At 47.6% G+C, this 23,574-nt stretch overlaps 1 protein-coding gene across 5 annotated transcripts in view; it reads right to left on the bottom strand.

Annotated features, from left to right (window-relative positions):
* DOCK1 (dedicator of cytokinesis 1) overlaps nt 1-23,574 on the bottom strand; it is a 495,128-nt gene that overhangs the window by 397,460 nt on the left and 74,094 nt on the right. For 4 of the 5 annotated variants that reach the window (XM_027591584.2, XM_035724125.1, XM_035724127.1 and 1 more), the window contains 7 exons: nt 20,835-20,970; nt 19,580-19,737; nt 17,888-17,969; nt 17,356-17,491; nt 13,387-13,459; nt 10,124-10,266; nt 4,087-4,212 (listed from right to left, as the gene is read on the bottom strand). In XM_027591584.2, the coding sequence (XP_027447385.1) occupies nt 4,087-4,212; nt 10,124-10,266; nt 13,387-13,459; nt 17,356-17,491; nt 17,888-17,969; nt 19,580-19,737; nt 20,835-20,970 (854 nt within the window). The remainder of the gene's footprint in view (nt 1-4,086; nt 4,213-10,123; nt 10,267-13,386; nt 13,460-17,355; nt 17,492-17,887; nt 17,970-19,579; nt 19,738-20,834; nt 20,971-23,574) is intronic. The other variant, XM_027591585.1, reaches the window with a different exon arrangement.

Here is a 23,574-nt window from a genome sequence, read left to right as displayed (position 1 = left end):
ACGCTTCTTCCTACTGAGAGCCTATGAGGCCCCTGGTAATGGTCCGACTGGGAAAACGTAGCAAGCTTCATTAGCAGCGTGGCTGAGAGCAAGCCTCACCACCCAGTGCCTATTCGTCCGCTGTCCATCTGGTCACCTCCCGCGCTGACCCACCTGCTCTCCCACAGGGGGTGCGAGCAACGGGTCCGTCTAGAGCAGCAAATGGCCCACTACGGGCCAAGAACAAGTCCCCTTGCTTTTTTGTTTTCTCCCGTTCTTTCTTTCTTTCTGCTCTGTTCTGGCTTTTAATGTATCCAACTATTAAATTAGGCTTTCATTTAAAAGTCACTATTATAATAATCCCAGTGGGTTGCTCCCACAGCCACACTCAGTCCTGGCAGAGAAGTGTGACTGCAGTCAGTACTACTGACCGTGCGAGAAGCTAAGGGTGATGGAGCCCAGGGCCAGGTGCAGGAGGCAAAGCTGCCAGGCCAACACCTGCCACCAATCCCTGTGTGACCGCAAACAAGTCACCTAACCCCCCAACGCCACCCACCGCAGAACAGCCTCATCGATAAGGCAGGTGTTGTATGATCTGTAGGCCGTACGATCCCTGCCTGCACATTCTACCAAAGAACAAAAGCCATAGGCAAAAAGGGCCACAAGAGTTTCATAAAGGTCAGAAGCCCATCAGAGAGCCATCACACGCTGGGGGCGGGGGGTGGCGAACCCCATGGTCTCACTCTCCTACTGGCCTAGTCATCCATACTCAGAGCCATCTCAGGAGTGAGACCCTGTTTACAGCAAATGAACCCCACAGATGCACACTCACGACAGTGCCCTCGGTGGAGGCCTGTAGGGCTCCAGGGTTCTCGTTCTGGGGAGGAAGGACCTGAAAGCAGGCGTGTGTGAACTCAAAGAGAAGACTCCCTCTGCCTCATGCAAGCCTCCAGCCGCCTTCCCGGCTCAGAGGGAAACTCTGCTTCCCACCAGGATCCTTCAGAAACCTGCAGGATTTCCAGTGGCTCACAGAAAGGCAGAAAAGCCGGCGACACAGGTGACACAGCAGGCTCTCCCGCCGTGCAAAGGAGATGCACATCTCTATAAAAAGCATCCCCGTAAGATGGGACAATGCACAGATCCTGCCAAGCTAAAGGCCAGGGATCTGAGTGAAAACACCCCAGGCTGTCTCTCTCTCTCTCTCTTTCTCTCTAAGGGTACCATGTGGCACCCACGGCCTGTCGATGATTCCCCGGCCCTAAAAGAGAACATGATGACTCACTCCAGCTAAAAGCCCATGCTACGGGAACCCCGACTCCCAACTCAGCACACAGAACCAGCCGGAACGATGGTCGGCTGTATGGCTTCCCCGGATATCTGTTAGATTATTTTAGAGGTCAAGACATACCTTTCTTTTTTTTTTTTTTCAAAGATTTTATTTATTTATTTGACAGAGAGAGATATAGCGAGAGAAGGAACACAAGCAGGGGGAGTGGCAGAGGGAGAAGCAGGCTTCCCGCTGAGCAGGGAGCCCGATGCGGAGCTCGATCCCAGGACTCTGGGATCATGACCTGAGTCAAAGGCAGACGCTTAATAACTGAGCCACCCAGGCACCCTAGACTTACCTTTTAAGTTGGTCAATTATAGGGGCGCCTGGGTGGTTCAGTTGGTTGAGCGACTGCCTTCGGCTCAGGTCATGATCCCAGAGTCCCAGGATCGAGTCCGGCATCCGGCTCCCTGCTCAGCGGGGAGTCTGCTTCTGCTTCTCCCTCTGACCCTCCCCCCTCTCGTGTGTGCTCTCTCTCTCTCTCTCTCTCTCTCTCTCATTCTCTCTCTTTCAAATAAATAAATAAAATCTTTAAAAAAAAAAAAGTTGGTCAATTATAAAGAGAAATACGACCAGTATGAGCTAGAAGTTTTCTGGGTCTCCCTTTTGAACATGAGGCCATCCTAGACCACCCAAGACGAATGCCCAATGTCATCCTAATCTATAAATTTCATCTCGAGTCCACATGCAAGCAATACATCCACTAAGAGCTCCAAATTAATTTGCTGCACACAGACTTGTTTCCTGCCCTACAAAGTATCCCTCGGTTTCACAGCATGCTGGACATCACGCTTTCTTCCTGTACAGGTGAGCCACCAAGATCCAGCCTAACCAGTTTGAGATGTCCTTCACATTGATTCACCAGTCAGAGGACACAATGACCCACAACAGCCCTGAAAGATAGAGATAGCAGAAAGAACATGTCCCCACCTGCCCCAAAATAAACAAAGCAGTTAACTCTGACAGCATGCACAAAGAGCAGATACCTCTCCCTGCGAGCGTACGGCAGGGCCCTATAAAGGGAAACCACGGGGAACCTCTGAATGTGGGGTGGTTTGGCCCCATTTCTACTGCTCATTAGCTGTGTAACTTTAGGCTGCGGCTTAATTTCAATCGCAATTAGTTCAACACCAATGTGTAGGCTTCCGAGATCCATAGATCAAGCCAAACTATTAATGTGAGCATTATGTGCAAACCAAAAAGTATCCCACAATATAAAGGATATTCACAGGCTTGCCCAAGAACTTGTGAGGATCAAATCAGATTATTAATATGATATCTGGAAAGTGAAAAGTATTATGTAAATATGAGATTAATCTTAACATGGAATTCCATTATGGGTTTAATAAGCTTAAAATCCATCATCGGGCCTGAGCGATACTACGTAATATGAACTAAGCAGGCACCAGGTGTGAACATTTACTTGCTGCCCCTCCTTCCTTGTTTTGATCAGATGTCTACCCAAACACACGTCGGGTGTCCACGTCTCCCTCATACAACCCTTGCCGTTAGGAGGAGCTGACGTCTAGGTGGCTAATGTGCACACTCCACCCCCAAGCCCATCACTGCCCGGGGACTGCAGGGCAGGGGCCTGAGCAGGCCAGTCTGGATGATGCTCAGGCTCCTTGCTGGGCAACACTGGTTCAAAAGCACACTATCTTCTTCAGGACACTGGGGTCTGGGAAGAAAATGGGAGTCATCAGGGCCCTTACCCAGAGGACAAAGTCAATATGCACAGGAGACAACCCAGCAGTGGTTACTATGGAGAAATGGACCCAGTGCCCGGGCTGACCCTGCTGCTCAGGGGCATGAGCCGAAGAATATCCTCAGCGTTCAGCCGTCTGAGCTGGGCTTGTGCTTTCTTTGACATTACCCGCTACAGCATCCCAATTCCAACCCACCCTACAGGGAGGAATTATCCTTACTCTCCTTCTTCAGAGTAGCAGAGCACAGCTAATCGAGGCGGGGGAGAAGCTGTGGTGCAACTCCAAACAGAGGCTGGACTCCAGGTCCTGAGCTCTCACTTCCGGGGCGGAAGGCCGGCGTCACCTAATTGTGCCCCCTTAACTTTGAACACATTCTGGATGATTCCAAAGCTGTTATAGGACCTTCACTGTGAACCTACGTTAACATCATAAAAGAGCTGCCTTCATCCTACAGTGAACCAACCACCATGATTGATCCATTGATCAGAACCTAAAGTGAAGCCCGCAGGGCCCTGGAAAGGGCCCCAAGCTCCACTGCCCTTTATTACATTTTATGTGTTACCCAACTCCGCACACGCAGTCCGGCAGCCAGGGTCAGTGGAATGTCTTAACTCCCATTCTTCCTTTTCACCAGATGAGGTGGGGCAGAAACAAACTGCAAGGCTTCTGGATTAAGGGTAACAATGGATTACGGGACAATAAAGGGTTTTGCTTACAGTAATGATGACGTTCACTCCAGCTGGTGGCAGAAACCCACCTCAAGCTGGGTTTCTGGAAACGCTGAGTCCCGTGCTTGTCCTTATTACAACACTGCCAGAAGTCACTCCCACCAGCAGGTTATTACAACCACGAGAAGCCACCTCCCTGCAGTCCGAACCTAGGTGGTCAGCGCTCCCTCTGACCACAGCTCCTGCCTGCAGGAACGATCCACGGCCACCCTGGGGTGGACACGTCACGTCCCACAAGCTCGTCCGTCACTGTCCCAACACCGCACATCGTGGCCAGCTCTACAAGCTCCCCGAACCCTGGCCACACCCACGCCACACACAGAGCGCTGAAGGAATCGGTCCTTACCGGGCATGATTATCTCCGGAAACCCCGTTTTCCGAGCCACCGCTGTGGTCCTGTCCACTAAATGAGGAAATTCTTTTCTAATCTGATGGATATCTCCAGGAAGTAATTTTAATGTTACCCACAAACCTAGAAAGACAATGGACACATGAGTCATGGTTTATCTTATACATTTTTGAAGAATTATTTAAGGAAACCCATCTCAACGAATGCACAACTGTTAATTCACAAGTTAACACCTTAGGAGAAAATGTGGGTGTATGAGAAAGAGAAAGAGGGGCCAGGGAAAGGTGGCTGGCACGGGGTAACCAGCTGCATCTGACTAGCGGGGTACACACTCTACCCTGGAGGGACCTCTCGCCCTGGCCAATGCACGGTCCCTGCCCAGAACCAAGGACCCCTCTCATAAGCGCTTAAGATCAATCAGGAAGAAGGCTTTTTCCAGCAGTGACTGAGAAGGCTCTCCCTTTCCATTCTCCCCAGAAGGAGGACAACGCAGGAGGGCTCAGGAGGTAAATTCACAGCTTCTCTAACCCAGGAAGTCTCCTGTGCTTTCCAAAAGGTGTGCAGCACAGCACTGGGATGAAAGCCACCAACAAGCCAGCCCCACAGAGCCAAGGCAGCCTGGGCCCTCTGTTTCATGACGTCACAGCGAAGGGGGAGCAAATGCTCTGCCCACCACTTGGCGCTTCCCTGCAAGGAGGGAAGGTGAGGACTCCGAAACCCTCTGAGCGAGAAGGAAGGGCTGCCATGGACAGAACACGGTGAACCTGCTCGCAGCTTCGAGCTGAGGGTGTGTGCCATCCTCTCCCTACACAAAGCGAAGGACAACTGCATTTTGTGTAAAATACTCCTGTGCAGCAAGCAAACAGGAAGTAAAAATAAGAGGGAATACAGCAAAATCAAAGGCGGAAGACAAATCAGTTGCATGGCTCTCTCTACCATTTTCAAAGACAGGGCCTTGCTCCCAGGTGGGAAGGGAGGTTGTCACTGTCAGCTGACACATCCGGGTCTCCGTCCCTGGGACCTTGGGGGCCTGGCCTGCTTGCTCCCTGGTCACTCAGCCCAGCAGGACCCCAAGTGCCCGTCAGAATATAAAGGCATTTGCTCTCACTAACACTACTAGTGTGTGTGTGTGTGTGTGTGTGTGTGTGTGTGTGTGTGTGTGTGTGTGTGTGTGTGTGTGTGTGTTTATCTGTCTGTCCAGCCATTCCTCCCCTAGGATGCATATTTCCAGGGAGCAGAGACCATTCATCGTGCTTAGCTCAGCACACCGCCTTCAGTAGAAGGCCAACGGGAAAACTGTAGACCCTGTCCACCAATATGCATTCCAAGCAGAAATGGGAGACACCTGACAGTCCCACACAGGGAGCATCACCTGAGGCTGCTCTTGTCCAGAACCGCTCTGCTTGATGAAACCCCAAACCTCACACCCTTCTCCTCCAGCTTCCTTCCTGTCTGCTATCAGCTGGCCTGAAAACATCAGTCCTCTGCAAAGACCTGCATCACTTGTCGTTGAGAAAGCCCACAGTCACTGATGACATTTTTCTCTGCCAGGTGGTGAACCCCTCTCCTCCTGCCATCTAGACAGTCCCTCTGATCTAGCCAAGTGTCTAATAAGCACCTACTGTGTGCCCGACACACACTGGGCACTGCAGACACAGAGCAAACAATCATTATAGCCCCACCAGGGACTTAGCTTCTGTCCCACGAGTCAAACATTAAACCCATGGTCTCAGTGAACTATGCAACTCTTAAGAGCTTTCTAAGGAAAAGCCCAGGGCAACTGCATAACCCCAAGACTGCGATCCTGGAGGTCACAGAGGCTCTCCCGAAGAAGGGACATCCAAAGAGATCGGAAGATGAGTCAACACTAAGCAACGGGCGTGCAGACCTGTGCCCACCCAGGTGCTGGACAACCCGAGCCACGGCGGGAGAGGCATGAGAGGAGGCTGGGAGGGCGGCAGGGTCCCAAGGTGGGAGCTGCTCCATCTGAAGGAGTGGGGAGGCCGGAAACACGAGCAAGTACCAGGGTCCCACTTGACAGTACTCTGGGAGCCGTGTGGGACCGGGCAGGTGGGGGGAGGGGGAGTTCAGAGCCAAGTGAGGATCCCAGCAGAGAAGCCACGACAGGAACCCAGGCAGCAGCACAGAGAAGCGGGTGGCGGGACCCGTGTGGAGGTCAAACCAGAACCTGAAGGGGGGGCGGTGCTCACGGGGACAGTTGTGGGCACGACCAAGAGCAGGTGCCAGGCTACCACTCCCTGAGCCAGAAAACCCTGCACCCTGGCCACGTCCTGAACGGTGAGAAAGAAGAGGACCCTGAACTAGGCACTGAATTCCCAACGTTAAAGCTCACAGAGGACGCCAGAGGCCAGAGATCACGGAAAGCCCAGAGTGCACCGTGTGGTCAGTGGCACAAAATGCAGCCCAGAGAACAGGGCACCAGGGCGGTGTCTGCAGCACAGAGCAGACAGGGTGACACCGCAGACCCCAGCGAGTGCACCCGGTAAAGCCGGGAGTGGGAGCGGGGGCTACGCTGACGGGAGAAGGACAAAGAAGGAACAGAAAGTGAAGGTCAGAGGGAGGAGGCATATGCTACTCTGCTGAGAAACTGGGAGTAGAGAAAGAGTCAGTAACAAAAACAGGTGTATGATCTAAGGTAGACTGTTTCAAGCGTGGTATCTTCCTTTTCTTTCCTTTTCTATTTTTTCCTTTCTGTTTCTTTTCAAGATTTAAAACTCCAAATCATAAGAGGGAGAGTTTGAAGGAAGAGAAGAGAAGCATAACCAATAAAAAGAAGTCCCTAAAGAGATGTCAAGAGGTGACCCCAAAACAGGGGCCCATGTATCATTGCTCAGAACGTGCACTGCAGGGGCGCCTGGATGGCTCAGTCAGTTGAGCGTCTGCCTTCAGCTCAGGGTCCTGGGATCAAGCCCTGCGTCGGGCTCCCTGTTCAGTGGGAAGCCTGCTTCTCCCTCTCCTCCCTACTCGTGCTCTCTCTCTCATGCTATCTCTGTATGTCTCTCTCTGAAATAAATAAAATAAAAAACTTAAAAAAAAAAAAAAAAGAACATGCCCTGCAACAAGGCCCTGGCAAAAAAGGCAAGTGGGAGCTAAACCCAGCCCACACTCTGCTCACCAAGCCATGGGCCCAGGCGCTGCTTGTGTCTCACTCAACCAGAGGACGGGCACCCTCTTTCTAATTCACACAAAAGCACCACAGGTCGGTGTTGCTCTGGACCTGTGGGAGAGGCCCCTTGTTGAGCCAGGCACCTAACCCACGGCTGTGTCCTCCAGTAGAGCAGACCACATGAAAGGGACACCCACAGGAATGCAAGGGGAGATTATCACGGCAGGTGACATGGACGCACGAGATCCCCACTGGGGACACCAGGGTGCCGCGGACGGGCTCTCAAATTTCACTCAGGTCCCAAAACCTGCCAAAGGAATGAAGGTCCCCAGAATGAATGTGACTCAGAAGACATTTTTCAAGGACCTGCAGGACGTTGGGAGGTGATCATTTACCGAGGTCAGAGGCAGAGAAATGTTTAATAACACCATTCGAAACTCCTGCGGCCTTTCAAACACCTTTTCTTTCTCACAAATACCAGCTTGCTCAACGATCTTAGTTCATAAACGAGTAACTTAATGACACAATTCAATTTGTTATAACACGATTTAAACACAGAGATTAAGCTCTCCTGATTACATTGGGTTTAAAACACTTTCCTCAAAGGAGAAAATGAGGCCAATTTTCAAAGAAAAAGTGCATTTTAGGTTGACTTTTGTTTAACCAGAGGAGCTAAAAACAAAAGAGATTAGCACACATTCTATGTGAAACAATAGGAACAGATGTCCGGGGGTGTCTGAGGCCTCGCTGTCCACATTAAACATCTAGAACCTCTGGGTCCAGGGTTCGGGATAATTTGGGCTAAACAACAAAAAATGTCAATTGTGACAAATAAACATGTGGACGTCAACCTAAAATGGGCCAAAGCCCAGAGAGGAGCTCAGAACAGATGAGCGTGGGAAGCTTCCTGGTTCTGTGTGAAGACTGCCGGCCTCCCTGTCCCTCCCGCCAACCCCCCCCATCCCTCCCGCCACCCCGCACCCTTCACCACTGCCTAACAGGCACACAGACATCGGGGCAGCCCGGGTCACCACCGAAGAAAACACGGAGCTCCACGAGGCAAACCCACACGCCTTGCAGCTCTCTCTCAGGTCTCCCTGGAAGGCACAGAGGCAGGCTTGCCAGTGAGCCCCAGAGAAACGTTCACTTTAGCTTCAAGGACAAAAAAACCAGCCAGCGACATTGCCCAGGGGCACTTCAGTTCAGGAAGGCACCTGTAGTCCCCTTGGGGAAGAAAAAAAAAATGTTCTTGTCTCTTAGTTCTCACTGTGACCTGGAAACACCTGTCCTCCTCGACTCCCAGGAATTGGGCCCCCGGGTACCAGCTCTGGTGACACAGATTTGCACCCCGACACCAGTGAGCCTGGCAGAGGCAGGCTGTGGGTCCTCCTGCTGGCCTGACACCAATCTCCACTTCTGTGTGACTCTGTGATAGAAGTTTCTCAAAATCTGATGGCTCTGCAAGAGAAACTCAATCCAACGGGAGCCTGGGGTCTGGGGACTGGTGCTCCCAGTCTGAGGGTGGCTCCAATCAAAACAGCTTTAATTGGAGCTCCCTGTGGTTTTTAATTAAAGGGCAAATCAGAGAGCTGGTTTTGATGAGAAGGTAGGTCCTGGGTCAGCTTAAACTGCTCTGTCTACAGAGGCCACGGTTCATTAACGCTTTAGTTGGGGTTTTTGTTTTGTTGTTTGCCAGGGAGGGGGCTGGCCGGTTCACACCAAAGAAAGCCAAAGGTTTCTCACTCCTCCAGAACATTCTTCAAACTCAATTCATACTCTCCTTTATAACAATGGGAAACAAGTCAAGAGAATCGTTTCTTAAAAGGCTAGGGACATAAGGTACCTAGATAATGAAAGAAGGTCTAACCACTTAAGCTCTACTGAGTTTGTGACAAGTCTGCATCTAACCAAGGACTGAAGGGTGGGTTGTCCCACCGGTACTAAGAGCAGCCTTAGGTGGGAGAAGTTCTGAAGGTGACTTCCCCTTGAGCCGGAGGCAAGGCCTCCATAAACAGCTGTTTTCTGGCAACAGTCCTGGCCAGCCCGAGTGCCAACTGTCCCCAGCCCAGGGTGATTGATTCATTGCCTCTGCCAACAGAAGGTCAGCTGCTGGGAAACCTGTCACCGTGGGATTAAAAACGATGAGTGCGAGACATGGAGTCAGGAGGAAAAATCCCTTCCATTACAAAACTGAAGAGAGATCCGTCTCCAAAGCGAAGCCACAGCCTCAGGGGCAGTGGGTGGGGGGGGGTGAAGGGGAGCCCCAGGAAACCACGTGCCAGGACTGAGCGTGCAACATGGGCACAGAAGGGAGAGTCAAGGGCGCACGTGGAGCTGGGCTGTGTCGGGTGTCTCCACGTTTCTCTGAGCAGCAAAGAGGAAGTAACAGACGGTGGACAGTAACTGTATTCTCTTGTAAAATCCTTCAAGTGCTTTCAAAAATGGCTAGGAGGAGAGGGGAGGGCTGGAGAAGACTCAGGAAGGCAAACAACTTGCTTCCAAGTCTCATAAACTCTGGGCTCTTTGCAAACATTTCATTGTGTCCCACTCAGCCTTCCCCGCTCACCCAGGAGGTTGGCTCTCAGCAATGCTTACAAGGGAGACCAGCAAGAAAACCTCCGTACACTGTACATACACTGTACACACAGATCATGACCCAACACTGCCCGCATCACCATCCCCATCAGCAGCATCACCACCACCACCATCCTCATTCTCATCATCACTGTCATCATCATCACCACGAGCCCCATCACCAACATCACCACCACCACCATCATCGCCATCCTCATCACCATCACCACCACCATCATCATCATCGTCAAACTAAAATGCAAACCATACAGCACTGTCCCAAGTTCATGTAACAGGTGAACATCTGTAGCAATAAAACAATAGAATACATACCCTGGCCCTTGTGGTTGACTTCTTTGGCAGCAATGACTTTGTTTATAACAGTCTGAAGGAAGTCATTCTCCCCCGCCACCCTGGGTGAAAAACGGGATGACATGTTCAGCGGCTTGTGTCGAATGGCGTCGTCCAACGCGAGCCTGGAGGGCACGGGACGACCAAGACCACAGGAGACAAAGGGGCACAGAGACCCAGAGGTCACGGTAACAAGGGAACACAAGAGATCATCGTCACCGAATGCGAGAGAGTCATCATGAGTCAACGCACGACAAAGGACAAAATAGGTGACAAGAGAGACAGGGAAGAGCATTGATCAGGAAAATGCTGAACCACACGAGAGAAGTAAAGCAAACGAGGTCGACCCGATCCCCAGGAAATAAACATGCACCAAGCCTCCACTCCATTTCTACCAGATAATAAAAAAGGGCGCTTATCTGAAAATAATGTGGTTGGACAGCATTTAATTGCAAGGAATGTTTACCTCTGTTTCTTCGATTTCAATAATTCCTGGCCATGGCATAGGTCATAGGGGCAGGTGGTGCGAAGGGAAAAGCAAAATCAAGACCAAAAAAAGATCCCTACAACCTGATTGCTTGGGGAACTTGGGTGGTGACCACTCTACTCCATCAGACTGTGTACCCAATGTGGCCTCAGATAATTAAGTGTGAGAAGAATGGCACAGTCTTTGGAGAAGATAACTACCATGTCTGAAAGGTGAAACTATGACCCAATTATGAATGTAACCATCAACATTTGGGGATCCCGTGGACCATGAATTTTTCATAGAAGCTACACTAAGACCAAGAGATAAGTACGAACAGGCAACATGTGCAAAGAGAAATACCATGTAGCACAGCAAAGCACAGTATGCAATAAGCAAGAAAATGTACGTCAAGTACATAATGTTTAAAATCATTTCCAGGACCAAGGACAAGAGTTATTCATCACATGAGCCCACATTACTCAAGAGAGCTGAGGACTGTTTTAATTTACTTCACCAAGTTAAACAAGACCGAAAGAAAGAGATGTCCTCTGTTTCCTTCCCTAAAACTTAACCTGTGATATAATAAATCAGTTTTAATGGAGCAAAAAACGGTTTCATTAGCATGGCATTTCCCAAAGAACTGGTTTCATTGCTTATTTTGCTATTAAAATCATGCTGCTCTTTTGTTTCAAACACTGGAAATATTAATCTGTATATTAGTCTTCTTTTAATGGAGCAAGGAATCACAAATTACAAGAGCTGAACATGTAATAATTTTTTCTTAAAATGGGTGTTTTGCTATAAGACAGAAAAAGATGGCGGCAATATGCTATCTCAGGCAGCTCCTAACATGTCCCAGTGAAACTTAGACTAGTGAATCTAAAACTAATAACCCCCCTAACTTCTCAAACAATAACCCACAGGTTTTTTTTTTTTTATCCCTTGACTTTTCCCAGAAGATACTAGCAGGCAACAGGTAATTTCAACTCAGTGGTACATTAGGGCATCAAGAAACTCTGAGGTCTAATATATAAAACAGCATTCAAAACAGCACGGGGCTGCATTATTTCTCATGGGCAAAAGAAGCAACTTAATATTATCATTTTATGAGGGTATATTTTATTTATTACCTCAATATCTGCCCATGTTCAAAGACATGTTTCCTTTGTTTACTGAGGAAACTTCCAGATTCTGCAGAACTGAGCTCCCTTTGTAACTATCTTCACAGGGTGTGATTCCAAGACAGCACCATCCAACAGGACGTTCATTCTGCAATGACGGGAATGTTCTAGATCCGCACTGACAAATATGGTAGCCACCAGCTACCTATGGGACTAAACACTTTAAATGGGACTAGAGTAACTGAGGAACTAAGTATTTAATTTTATTTAACTGTCAATAATTTACATAGCTCCATGTAGCTCGTGGTTACCATATTAGACAGAAGGCAGAAGAGCAACTCTAACAGAATGAAGCTAGAAAAGACCTGTGCCTCCAGTTGTGTGTGGTGAGATATCCATTTCACGCTGGTTAATGCAGGGTTTTCTGTTATTCTCATGTTGGGAAGACTACAAAAATTTCCACTGAGCCATGTTTTAGGACGCTATCTGACTAGATCACCTGCCTGCAAAGAAAACCACTCTAATCCCATCCTGCACAAGTGGTTCCCAAGCCTGAGGCTGAGTATGGGGATCCCTCATGCAAGAATGGGTGGTACAAAGGGAAGCCAAGCTCATAGCTCTTGCCCACCTTACCCCCAGAGAGATTCCTTCAGCTACCCACTGAGTATCACCAGTCTCCAAGCCTCCTCAGCCAACACCTGAACCCAAGGTACAATTCCTAAAATTTGTTTCAAGCCTGGAACCACTTAAGTAAAAACAGAAATGAGAAGAGGCAGAAGGCAGAGCACTCCGACAGGTCATTCTAACATGCCTTATGGTCTCCTCTTCTAAGATTTCATACCCTCAGGAGGAAACTGTCACTTCTGATTAACCTAAACCACTCTAATCCCTCTTTCTTTTTCTCCACGGCTGTCTGAGATGGAGAAGTGCCCAGTGAAGTGGCCACAGACCATTATGCAGGTACTCTCTTGCTTTAATCTCCAAGGAAATAACCGATTCTTTCGACCTTTTCCACGGGATCTACCTTCCAATCAGAGAATCAATTTAACAAATCTCCTCCAAATGTTTTCCAAGCTTCCCACATCTCTCCACACACTTAGCTTCAGAACTAGATAGGCCCTAAGAATGGCAAGCACAGACCTAGTCCACTCTAGGCAACCAGAGATAGAAAATCAGCAGCATGATTATTTGCTTCAAGCATTATTTCTCGCCTTACAAAAGAATTCATCATTATTTTGTTTGGTTTTCTATTTTAAAAGGAGCAACCTCCTCCCATGATGAATTTGAAAGTACTGTATTTTGAGTATGTGATATGAGTATCACATGAGTATGCTACTAGAATGCATCAATGATGCAAGGAAACATGCATGCTCAAAGTAGAAGGGTATTTCTGCGTGTCCTTGGTGATAAGGTGACTCCCCTGAATCACACGGAAAATCTTCTACACGCAAGACCATAAAGCAACTTTAACCCAAGATTCTTGGGGTTACAAAAATGCCATGCACTACGGCAGTGACTACCCAGATTCTTCATTATTATAAAAGAATCAATCTCTACTTGTGCTGAATTAAGAAACTTATTTTCGAAGAGAATTATTACACACGTTTTCCATATTCTATCTGGTTAAGTGCTCTCTCTGATGGCTCCATACTTACGGCTGAAAGGGGATGAAATGCTGCTTGTCTTCATCATCTACTTTCCCATTTATTATATCTGTTACGTCCATCACTGGGGACAAGAAAAGAACATTGTTTTGTTTAAGTGCTATAACCAGAGAAAACAAACAAACAGAGGAACATCAGATTGTCTTCTGACAAACAACGGCATAAACCACACAGTGGCATTTTTTTTTATAGCTGAGTTTAAAGCATTTCCACGTTCAAAAGAAAAATGGAGTTATCTGAAAACACTGGCCCAAATGGGGGTGGGGTTAAAATGGCAGAGTTCCACTTAGTAAATTCCTTTGCCTCAGGGTGCCAAGGTGGCTCAGTCAGTTAAGCGTCTGCCTTGGGCTCAGGTCATGATCCCAGGGTCCTGGGACCAAATCCCACATCGGGCTCCCTGCTCAGTGGGGAGCCTGCTTCTCCCTCTCCCTCTGCCTCTTCCCCACTTGTACTCTCTCTCTCTCAAATAAAATTTTTTTAATTTAAAATAATTTTTAAAACAAATTAAATAAATAAGTAAATAGATAAATAAATTCATTCATTCATTCATTCATTCATTCCTTTGCCTAGGATGCAACAGACACTCTGGAGCTACACTGCCCAACAGCATATCGTGTGATGATGAGATGTTCTAGAACCACAAGCACCTGAAATGTGGTGGTGGAACAGAATTTTTCCTTTGATTTCATTCATTTACATAATAGTCACCTGTGGCCAGAGCCAACCACATTGGTTGGCCCTGCTCTCGGGCATCCGAAAGTTCTCGAATTCCCCCAAGTGACATCACAATGGTAAAGTCGCTGCCCTCCACCCACCCACCCCGTGCCCGCATCTGTGGCTGCTCTTTCAAGGGGCACTGGACAGCGAATCCTCACAATCACCTCCCGCACAACTGAGGAAATTCAGGCTCAAGGACACTATCGAATGACCTTGCCCAAAGTGAGATAGCCAGAAAATCTCCGATGCTCAAGCTCTGACCACACAGCCAGAGACCCCCAAGAAGAAGAGCCCTGGACACTCAGCTTTCTCTGCTCAATCGACACCCTTGACCAAAGAGAGGTGAGCCACATGCCTGCCTCTCTCTTCGTGGTGCCTTCCTTGGTGACCAGTCATATACTGAAAATGTGGACAATTTCCATTTCTACCACCTGCCCCCCAAGAAAGGGGGAAGACTTTGTAAGAACAAAAGAGACGCAATGCCACCTCCTGGTTCATTCGGTGGAGTCCACGGAGACTCCTGAACCTCCTGAGCGTGTCCCGAGGGAGAACACGGCCCCACACATTCTGCTAAACCAGTGCTCCTCACAGAGCGAAGAGCCTTATGCGTACGTTTAGAGATGCAGGCCAAAGAAGCACAAATGAATTGGAACATCAGGTTGTGGGTGTTCTGAAATGTATGGCCTGGGCTGCAGTCTCCACTTCCTAGAAGATGCTCCCAGCTTTAAGCCTTCTTAGAGGCCACTGATCGGCACTAGATGAACCTATCATTAAGATGCTCCCATGCCCAAGACCACACTTCTACCACCAGTTTGGAAAGACGTGGCTCTGGGCCATGGCAAGAGGAGTCTGAGCCTCGGCACCACCTGCTGCTGGCAATCCACAATGGACCGCCTGCCTGTGTGTCTGCACACCTCTCCCCTTGGTCGTGGGGCTGATCCCGCCAGGTCAGTGCATCTCCCTGGTCATACAACCCCGGTATCTGGCCTTGGGAACACATCAGGAACCCAGCCAAGTCTCGCAGGAAGGCAGCGAGGGAGCAAGGACTGCAACTTGCATCCAAGCACCAGTCAGAAGGCAGCCTTTGTCCTCTACGTCCTGGAAGTGACAGCCCTCCCAGGGGCCCCTCCCAAGCCTGGGAGGTGAAGGCTGCGACAATGTGACCAGCGTTCACGGGATGTCTCCCTCATGGCTGCTCGTCAGCACGCTGCCCTGTGCCAAGGAAGTTCTTGCTGTGGTTGGGACTCTGGCATAAGCCCAGCTACACGGAATCAGGAATGACGTATGTTTTAATCACGCTTTTTGTTTTTTTCATAATTTTTATATCCCCGCTGTTACACTATATTAGAAGAGAAATGTGACATAATATTTTCCACAGAAGGCTGAGAACTGTAGGCTTAAAGGTCCACGAACACACTGTTCATCTGCGCTCTGTCGACACAAACAGGCAGAAGTTATTCTGGATAAAACCTCCAAATTAAGTTCCTATTCCACAAGGGGCAGAAGCTGATTACCAAAAAGGTGATCAACCGTCTGAGGCCGAGAAGTGTACTTTCCGAACCAGAAAGAGAACAGCAGGTGGGAAGCCGTCCTGAGTAGAGTAGAGGCTCGCACTACTTCAGGATGGCCCCACTGGACATGCTCAACGCCACGTGTAACACAAGGAGGAAAGGCAGTCTGACGGCAGCGTCCCGCCAGGTGCCGCATGGCCCACAGTGGCTCACAGGTGATGTTGGTTAAAGCAGCAATTCTAATTTAATTGGCAGGCTGTGGGACCTGGGCAAGGATATTTTTTAATAGTTCCCTAAACCCTTCTCGTGTACAGTTAGGGTCAGAAATCACTGTATTAAAATATTTACCTTCTGCACCAAAAACATATAGCTTCCTTCACCTTCCCCCAGCAGATTGGGGGGACACCTTCATCTTCCCCCAGCAGACCTGGGGGACACTCTCACCTACCCCCAGCAGATTGGGGGGACACCTTCACCTTCCCCCAGCAGACTTGGGGGACACCTTCACCTTCCCCCCAGCAGACTGGGGGGACACCTTCACCTTCCCCCAGAAGACGGGGGGACACTCTCACCTTCCCCCCAGCAGACTGGGGGGACACCTTCACCTTCCCCCCAGCAGACTGGGGACACCTTCACCGTTCCCCAGCAGACTGGGGACACCTTCACCTTTCTCCAGCAGACTGGGGACACCTTCACCTTTCTCCAGCAGACTGGGGACACTTTCACCTTTCCCCACCAGACTGGGGACCCCTTCACCTTTCTCCAACAGACTGGGGACACCTTCACCTTTCTCCAGCAGACTGGGGACACCTTCACCGTTCCCCAGCAGACTGGGGACACCTTCACCTTTCTCCAGCAGACTGGGGACACCTTCACCTTTCTCCAGCAGACTGGGGACACTTTCACCTTTCCCCACCAGACTGGGGACCCCTTCACCTTTCTCCAACAGACTGGGGACACCTTCACCTTTCTCCACCAGACTGGGGACCCCTTCACCTTTCTCCAACAGACTGGGGACACCTTCACCTTTCTCCAGCAGACTGGGGACACCTTCACCTTTCCCCACCAGACTGGGGACCCCTTCACCTTTCTCCAACAGACTGGGGACACCTTCACCTTTCTCCAGCAGAATGGGGACACCTTCACCTTCTCCCAGCAGACTGGGGACACCTTCACCTTCCCCCAGCAGACTGGGGACACCTTCACCTTTCTCCAGCAGACTGGGAACACCTTCACTTTCCCCGAGCAGATGTGACTAGTCTCTCCCTTTTCTTGAGCTGTTACCAAAATAACAGAACACAAATATGGGGGACAGATGGCAGCTATTTGATGATAACCATGTCCTCCTCACGCTCCGTTCTCCTTCTACCTCTTCATCACTTTGACTATTCAGTGCAAATTTACTCCTAAATCAATCAATCACCAAGTCCAGAAACCCTAAAAACTTCCAGTGACTGGCTTTCCTCCGGGCTGAGAATGTGGGTCAGGGTCTCCCTCAGGAGATGTGATCTGCTTGAAAACCAAATATATGATTTATATCTGAAACTTGCAGACTGAAGCATCCTGGGCTGCGCGTCCACAGAAACCACACAGAAAAGAATGAAGAGATTTTTTTTCTAACAGAAGAGCTTATAAATCAAAGCAGCCCACTGTCCAATACTCAGCAGCAGCTCCTATACAGAGTGAACGTGATGATCTTGAAACTCTCAGGAAAAGGAGAGAAATGCATTACCGGCCACTCCGAAAGGCCTCCGCAAGCCCGAGGTCAGTTTTCTGGTGTTGTTGTCCCTCAGCTCCATGCGACCCACTCGAACGATTTGACAAACAAAACTGATTTTGTCCCTTTTCAGGTCTTTGCTTCCGAGGTCCTAGAAATATTAATTTCCATAAATTATTTTGGAGAACCATTACTCGGTGCAGGTTCAATTGAAAAAGACAGTAAAAAGAAGGACTGAGACTCTCTTCTCCGACCAGTTTTTAGCATATTAATAAGTTATTCACATAACAAAAAGGAACTGAATAACAATAGTCAATTAATGTTAAGGTATATGAGAGTGCTGGGGTAAATCTCTGTCATGGGGATTCGAAGGGAAGCTAGAGACCCAGAACAGTTCTGGGAAGACATTTTGTTATTACTGAATTCCCATGGATTACAGGCATCCCAGGGATCCATATTCCAGTGGGTAGGAAAGTCAGAGGGAGGTCATTAAAAATAATCATTAGGATGGTGAATGATGCAAAGGAACTCCTTTGGGTGTACTTACAGTAAAGACAGCTCGCAAATTATGTAATCTGTCTATATCTTTAGGCAATCCTGAACTTGACCAGCGAACCAGGTAGTTTTCACTTGAAAACAAAAGAAATAAGAGCAAATTCATTTTCCAAATACAGCACGGCACGAAACAGACACCCACATTGATTTATGATTACCACCACGGAGGTCCACGATGCAGGCAACTACATGAGCTCAGAAATGTCAGCCATGCCACATAGAGCTGCTCTTCCATTAACATGTAAGTCGTCTCCCACACAAGGTTAACAGTTGAGAACGGTCAGTACAAAACCCTTGAGAGGTTGTCATTTGGGATGTCTAGGGTTACAATTGTAGTGGAACTATTTGCAAATGTCATTTCAAAGTTTATTATTTTAAAAGCACTACTGGTGTATTTAGACTGCCTATAATCTAAAATTCACCATTCATTCATTTATAGTATAAAAGAAATGCCGCACGTCTATTTCATAGCCTATAATAACCAAATATGCCAAATACACAAATTGAATCCTAAGAGGAAGAAATGAAGTCCATATCAGAAATGATGAGGGGCGCCTGGGTGACTCAGTCATTAAGTGTCTGCCTTCGGCTCAGGTCATGATCCCAGGGTCCTGGGATCGAGCCCCGCATCGGGCTCCCTGCTCAGCGGGAAGCCTGCTTCTCCCTCTCCCACTCCCCCTGCTTGTGTTCCCTCTCTCGCTGTGCCTCTCCCTGTCAAATAAATAAATAAAATCTTTAAAAAAAAAGAGAGAAAGAAAGAAATGAGGATGAAATTCATCCATTTGTTCTGTTTTCTGTCACATACTAACTTTTAAATTTTTGAATAATACAGGGGCGCCTGGGTGGCTCAGTAGGTTAAGCATCTGACTCTTGATTTTGGCTTAGGTCAAGATCCCAAGGTCATGAGATCGAGCTTCACATCAGGCTACGTGCTGAGAGTGGAGTCTGCTAAGATTCTCTCTCACTCTCTCTGCCCTTCCCCCACCTTGAATGCACATGTGCTCTCTTAAAAAAAAAAAATTGAATACAAACGAAGGTATTTCAGTTTTAAACCCATACACACACCGAGACACACACACATACACACTTCACACATAATTTAAACCTTAATTTTTCCATCTGAACAAAGAGAAACTTATACTGAGACAAAAGCAAGAACTAGGAAAGAGACCACATTACAAATGACAGGAACGGCAGAGACGAGATTTATAATATTTTGTTCAACAAATATTAAGTGAGAGCCTTTATGTAGCAGGCACTGGTGTAGACACTACCTTCCAGCCAGTCGTGTTGCAGAAATAACAACAGGCCAAAGGACCGAAAATGACATTGACAAAAAACAAAAGTTTGGCAAAGCAAGATTAAGACAAGAGTGATACTATTGTATCACTATTGGGGGGGGTCTGGAAACATAAAACCCTATGAAGACAACATAGGAAACAATTAGTTCAATCTTTAGTCGCCAGGTCCCTAAAACATTACAAGACCACAACTCTACATTCAAATACCCACGTGCGTGCAAGGAAGAAGAAAGCAGACACTGGCCCAGATCCCGAAACAGCACTGGGTTCTGCTCATCACCCCAGTGCTCTCTGTGAGAGCAAGAACTGCCATGGTGCTAGCGCTGTTCTCCTAACACTAACCAGAGAGCAAAGGGCGGAGGAAGCAGGGAAGCGCCACTGACCTGATGAATTTGGACTCCACAGGGTCATAAAGAGACATGAGCACTTCGGCATCTTCTCCGATTTTACAAACCACATTTTTGAGGTTGACAAACAAGGCCAGAGAAGGGGTGGCAGCAAACTTCGCTTGTCTGTTAATGTCTATGTTCTGCTTTTGGGACTATGTAAGTAGAAAAAAAAAAGAGTGGACATTAGCGATATTTACCACTAACCCTCGCTTTCTTTCTTCTCGACAGAAGAGGAAACTATGTGCAACCAGTTGGCATAACACAGCAAAGCCTCAAGTCACTTCCTTGTCCCACGTCAAGTTCTCAACACATGCAGGCACCCAGCTGAAAGTAATTATGTCCTCTGCAAAGGTCACAATCCCTTAAGAGTTTGTCCTGAGTCCTGTCTTCAGATACTCGAGTGTCTACGCAATCACAATGGTGTTTACATGCATACTTGCTTAATTTTTGTTTCTGCATTAGGCTAAATCCTCCGAGGACATTTCTGTCTTACTCATCCTTATGTCCTCAGTAGGTGGCACACAGCAGGTGCCCAATAAAGACTTGCTGAATGAATGGCTGACTCAATGAATTGATTTCTGAATATCTGCTATACAGAAGATCCCATTAAAGACCAGAGAAGATGGGGCGCCTGGGTGGCTCAGTCGTTAGGTGTGTCTGCCTTCGGCTCAGGTCATGATCCCAGGGTCCTGGGATCGAGCCCCGCATCCGGCTCCCTGCTCAGCGGGAAGCCCGCTTCTCCCTCTCCCACTCCCCCTGCTTGTGTTCCCTCTCTCACTGTGTCTCTCTCTGTCAAATAAAATAAAATAAAATAAAATAAAATAAAATAAAATAAAATAAAATAAAATAAGACCAGGGAAGATGAAAAAGACCAATAAGACTTGTGTTCCCTACCCTCATCAAGCTTAGAATATGTCCCTCCCTGGGCTCCTGCAAAGGAAATGCAGAATCAAGTACTGTTTCCCACGACATGAGAACACAAAGTCAGTGTCATTAAGACCCTGCGTCCTACAATGAAGTAAGTACTGCGTGACCCTCCCCCCACACAGGATGAGCTCCTTTCCAAAGTCCTCAACAGCAAGTTCTGACACTGGGCTCCCTTCCATTCTTCACCGTATGAAATACACAGTTTAGCTGTGCTTTTTTGGGGTTTTCGAGTGCAAATTCTGAGTTCCACTGGTGTTTTGCTAGTGTTGAAAGCAGTTATTGAGAAAAGATACTCCAAAGGTAAATGGAGAGCAGACCTTACCTTCTCTTCTTGCAATCTCTCCTCCACTTGTTTAGAAGCTATTTCATGAGCTCTAAAGAGACTAATCGTGCTAGTTAGTTCTGGATCCAAAATGTTCCCGTCTTCATCTCTCACCACCAAGTCCAGATCAAGAATTCTACAACAACAAAAATTCAGAACTTCATGGACACACACCACGGCCTTTGAAGGTGTGTGTTACTAAGTACGATGTGAACAGCATGGAGAGTTGAAAGCACACACCTACTATGTATGTTTGGGGGAAGGGCGCACACACACACACACACACACACACACACACACACGCATGCAATGACATACAAACCCACGTGCCCAAATACTTAAAACTGGTAGCTGTGACATCATCACTGAGCTGGGCAGAAGAAGGTGGAAGAGCTGGAGCGGAGGCATACCCACCATTCTATTCTGGTAAGTTTTATATCACACAGCTTTCCTTCTACCTACAGTCAGTTCTAATCCCCAATTAGCCCATCAGAAGATCTTCGATAAAGACATTCTATTGTGTTTCGACAACAAACATGTGGAAGTTATCCACAATAACATTAAGCAACTTTCTGGCCAGATGGCTAGATGAAGTAGCCAACTTAAAACACGAGCAGCATCTGTAATAGATCTGTCCATCTATATCTGGAAACATCTTTTTGGCAACATTCTCTCTGTTTCCCCAAATCCAACAAAATTTTAAGGTGATTTTTAGCACAATTTTTATTTAAAGAATAAACAAAGACCATTATGCAAAGAAAGAAACCAGGAGCTGTGCTATGTGATGTGTTATGGTTTTCTTTTTAATAAGATACGAGGATCTTAACCACAGATGCCTTATACTTTGCCTTTGGGATTTTCTTCCTGCGATTAACAAGTCTATAGAAGCAGGAAATTTTCGGGGTTTTTTTAAACCATACGGCAATGTAAAGAGTCTGTTGAAAGAAAGATAAATTTCAATTAAATAATGCCTTTAACAGTTATAGTTTTAAGAGGAAAGTTGACTTGGTAATAAAGACTCCAACCAGACAAACTCATCTCTGATTTCTCTTCTCTGAAGGTCACACACCTTAACACTGGATAGGAGTCTGATACCGTGTCAAGCAGGACCATTCTGATAGATATGCTGGGCCATCGCACCATTTGGAAGGCGGTCACAAAGACCTTGTTTTTCCCTCTGAGTATCTATTGAGCAAATCCACTGATGGTGAAGCAGAAGCAACATGTCAGCAACATGAGGCTTTCAAACAAATACAGGCTTTTCGCTCGGCATGAAAACAGCCTCCGTAGTTGCAATGATTGTGGGGTGCCTCAAGAGGACAGAAAGATATTTAAAAAAAAAAAAGGCTTTCGGGCTCTCATCAATTGTCATTGTAACATGTTTCACTAATGAGGTAAAGCCCCTCTCCCAAATATTACTGCTCATCCAAACCCTGAACCTGTCCCTGGGAGGAGTCAGTGCTGGTATAGGTGGGGGTCAATGCTGGCGTGGGTGAAGTCAATGCTAATGAGGTAGGAAGAGAATCCTTTCTTGCATGGGCAGAGCCAGTGCTAGTTTAAGTTGATCTACAAAGTACCTGGCTTTAGGAGGAGGGGCCAGAGGTCCTGGATGCCACACCACATCAGGCTCCCTGAGGAGCCGAGGCCCAGGCAATATGTACCAGCCTGCTGCATACATCCTGCCAGGTGCACCTCCCCTCACTCCTTCCAGGACAGGTGGTCAGACCCATTTCGCAAAAGAAGAAACCTAAGCTCAGAGACACATCTAGAAGAACCCAGAGCCTGGATTCTGAGCCAGAACCCTCTCATGGCAGAGTCGAGGCTCTTTCCAGAATGTTACATGGAAAATGGTACAGGAAGTCACCTGTCAGGGGTCTTCTTCATGCCAACCATTCTGCGTTTTCTCAGCAACAGTGCTCATAAGGCTCTGAATCCACAGTGAGCTTCCACTATGACGGTAGATCTTAGCACAGCAAGAGGGCCAAAGACTGTCTTATTAAGGACTGTATTTCCAACGCAAGTGTAAATAATGTTTTGGAACACTTCCTTTCTTAACTAGATTGTTCCATGACATAATGTACTTTGGTTGCTTCCCACAGCCAAATTAAGCAGGTGGTTTCTGAATGGAAGTTTAAACTACAATACTCCAATAGAAAACAGAATAAAAGCTCCAAAGGTTTGTTTTTTTTTTAAGCAGGTCCTCATGAAATGGGTTTCCCTGCAACAATGTCTAATATCCTCCACACAGAAGTCTCTGACTTTTTTTGGGGGCAGGGGGAAGAGACACCTTCTCCTGTACCCTTTTTAATCCAAATACTATATCTAACTAACAATGTTGTTTTTAGAAACTCTTCACACTTGAAAGGATGAAGTATTAGAAAACAAAATTATGTTATAATTTTGATTTTACAGAAAGGTTCTTTAGTTTACCCAGGGCGCCTTTCAGCTGAACAGCTGGGGACAAACCTCTCCCATTCTCTGAGCATGCTGTCCTAATGTGTAAAATGAGAGGTTCCGATTCTCCCAGAAGTTCCCCAATCTGCTATCCAGCATGGTCCAACCCTGTTTTTTAAAAACTGCGATTTCCAGCCAGCATTCCACATCTTAGAAATCAGAATCTTCAGGAGAGGGTCCCATAATTGCATATTTTGAAAGCTCTCTAAGTGATTCTGATACAGACCAGCATGTGGGAATCATGTGACCAGATCATTTTTAAAGGCTTCTTGCAGCTCTGACATTA

Source organism: Zalophus californianus, chromosome 15 (genome assembly GCF_009762305.2).
Source record: "Zalophus californianus isolate mZalCal1 chromosome 15, mZalCal1.pri.v2, whole genome shotgun sequence".
In the NCBI taxonomy this organism is placed as follows: Eukaryota; Metazoa; Chordata; class Mammalia; order Carnivora; family Otariidae; genus Zalophus; species Zalophus californianus.
This window is presented reverse-complemented; position numbering and strand designations above follow the sequence as displayed.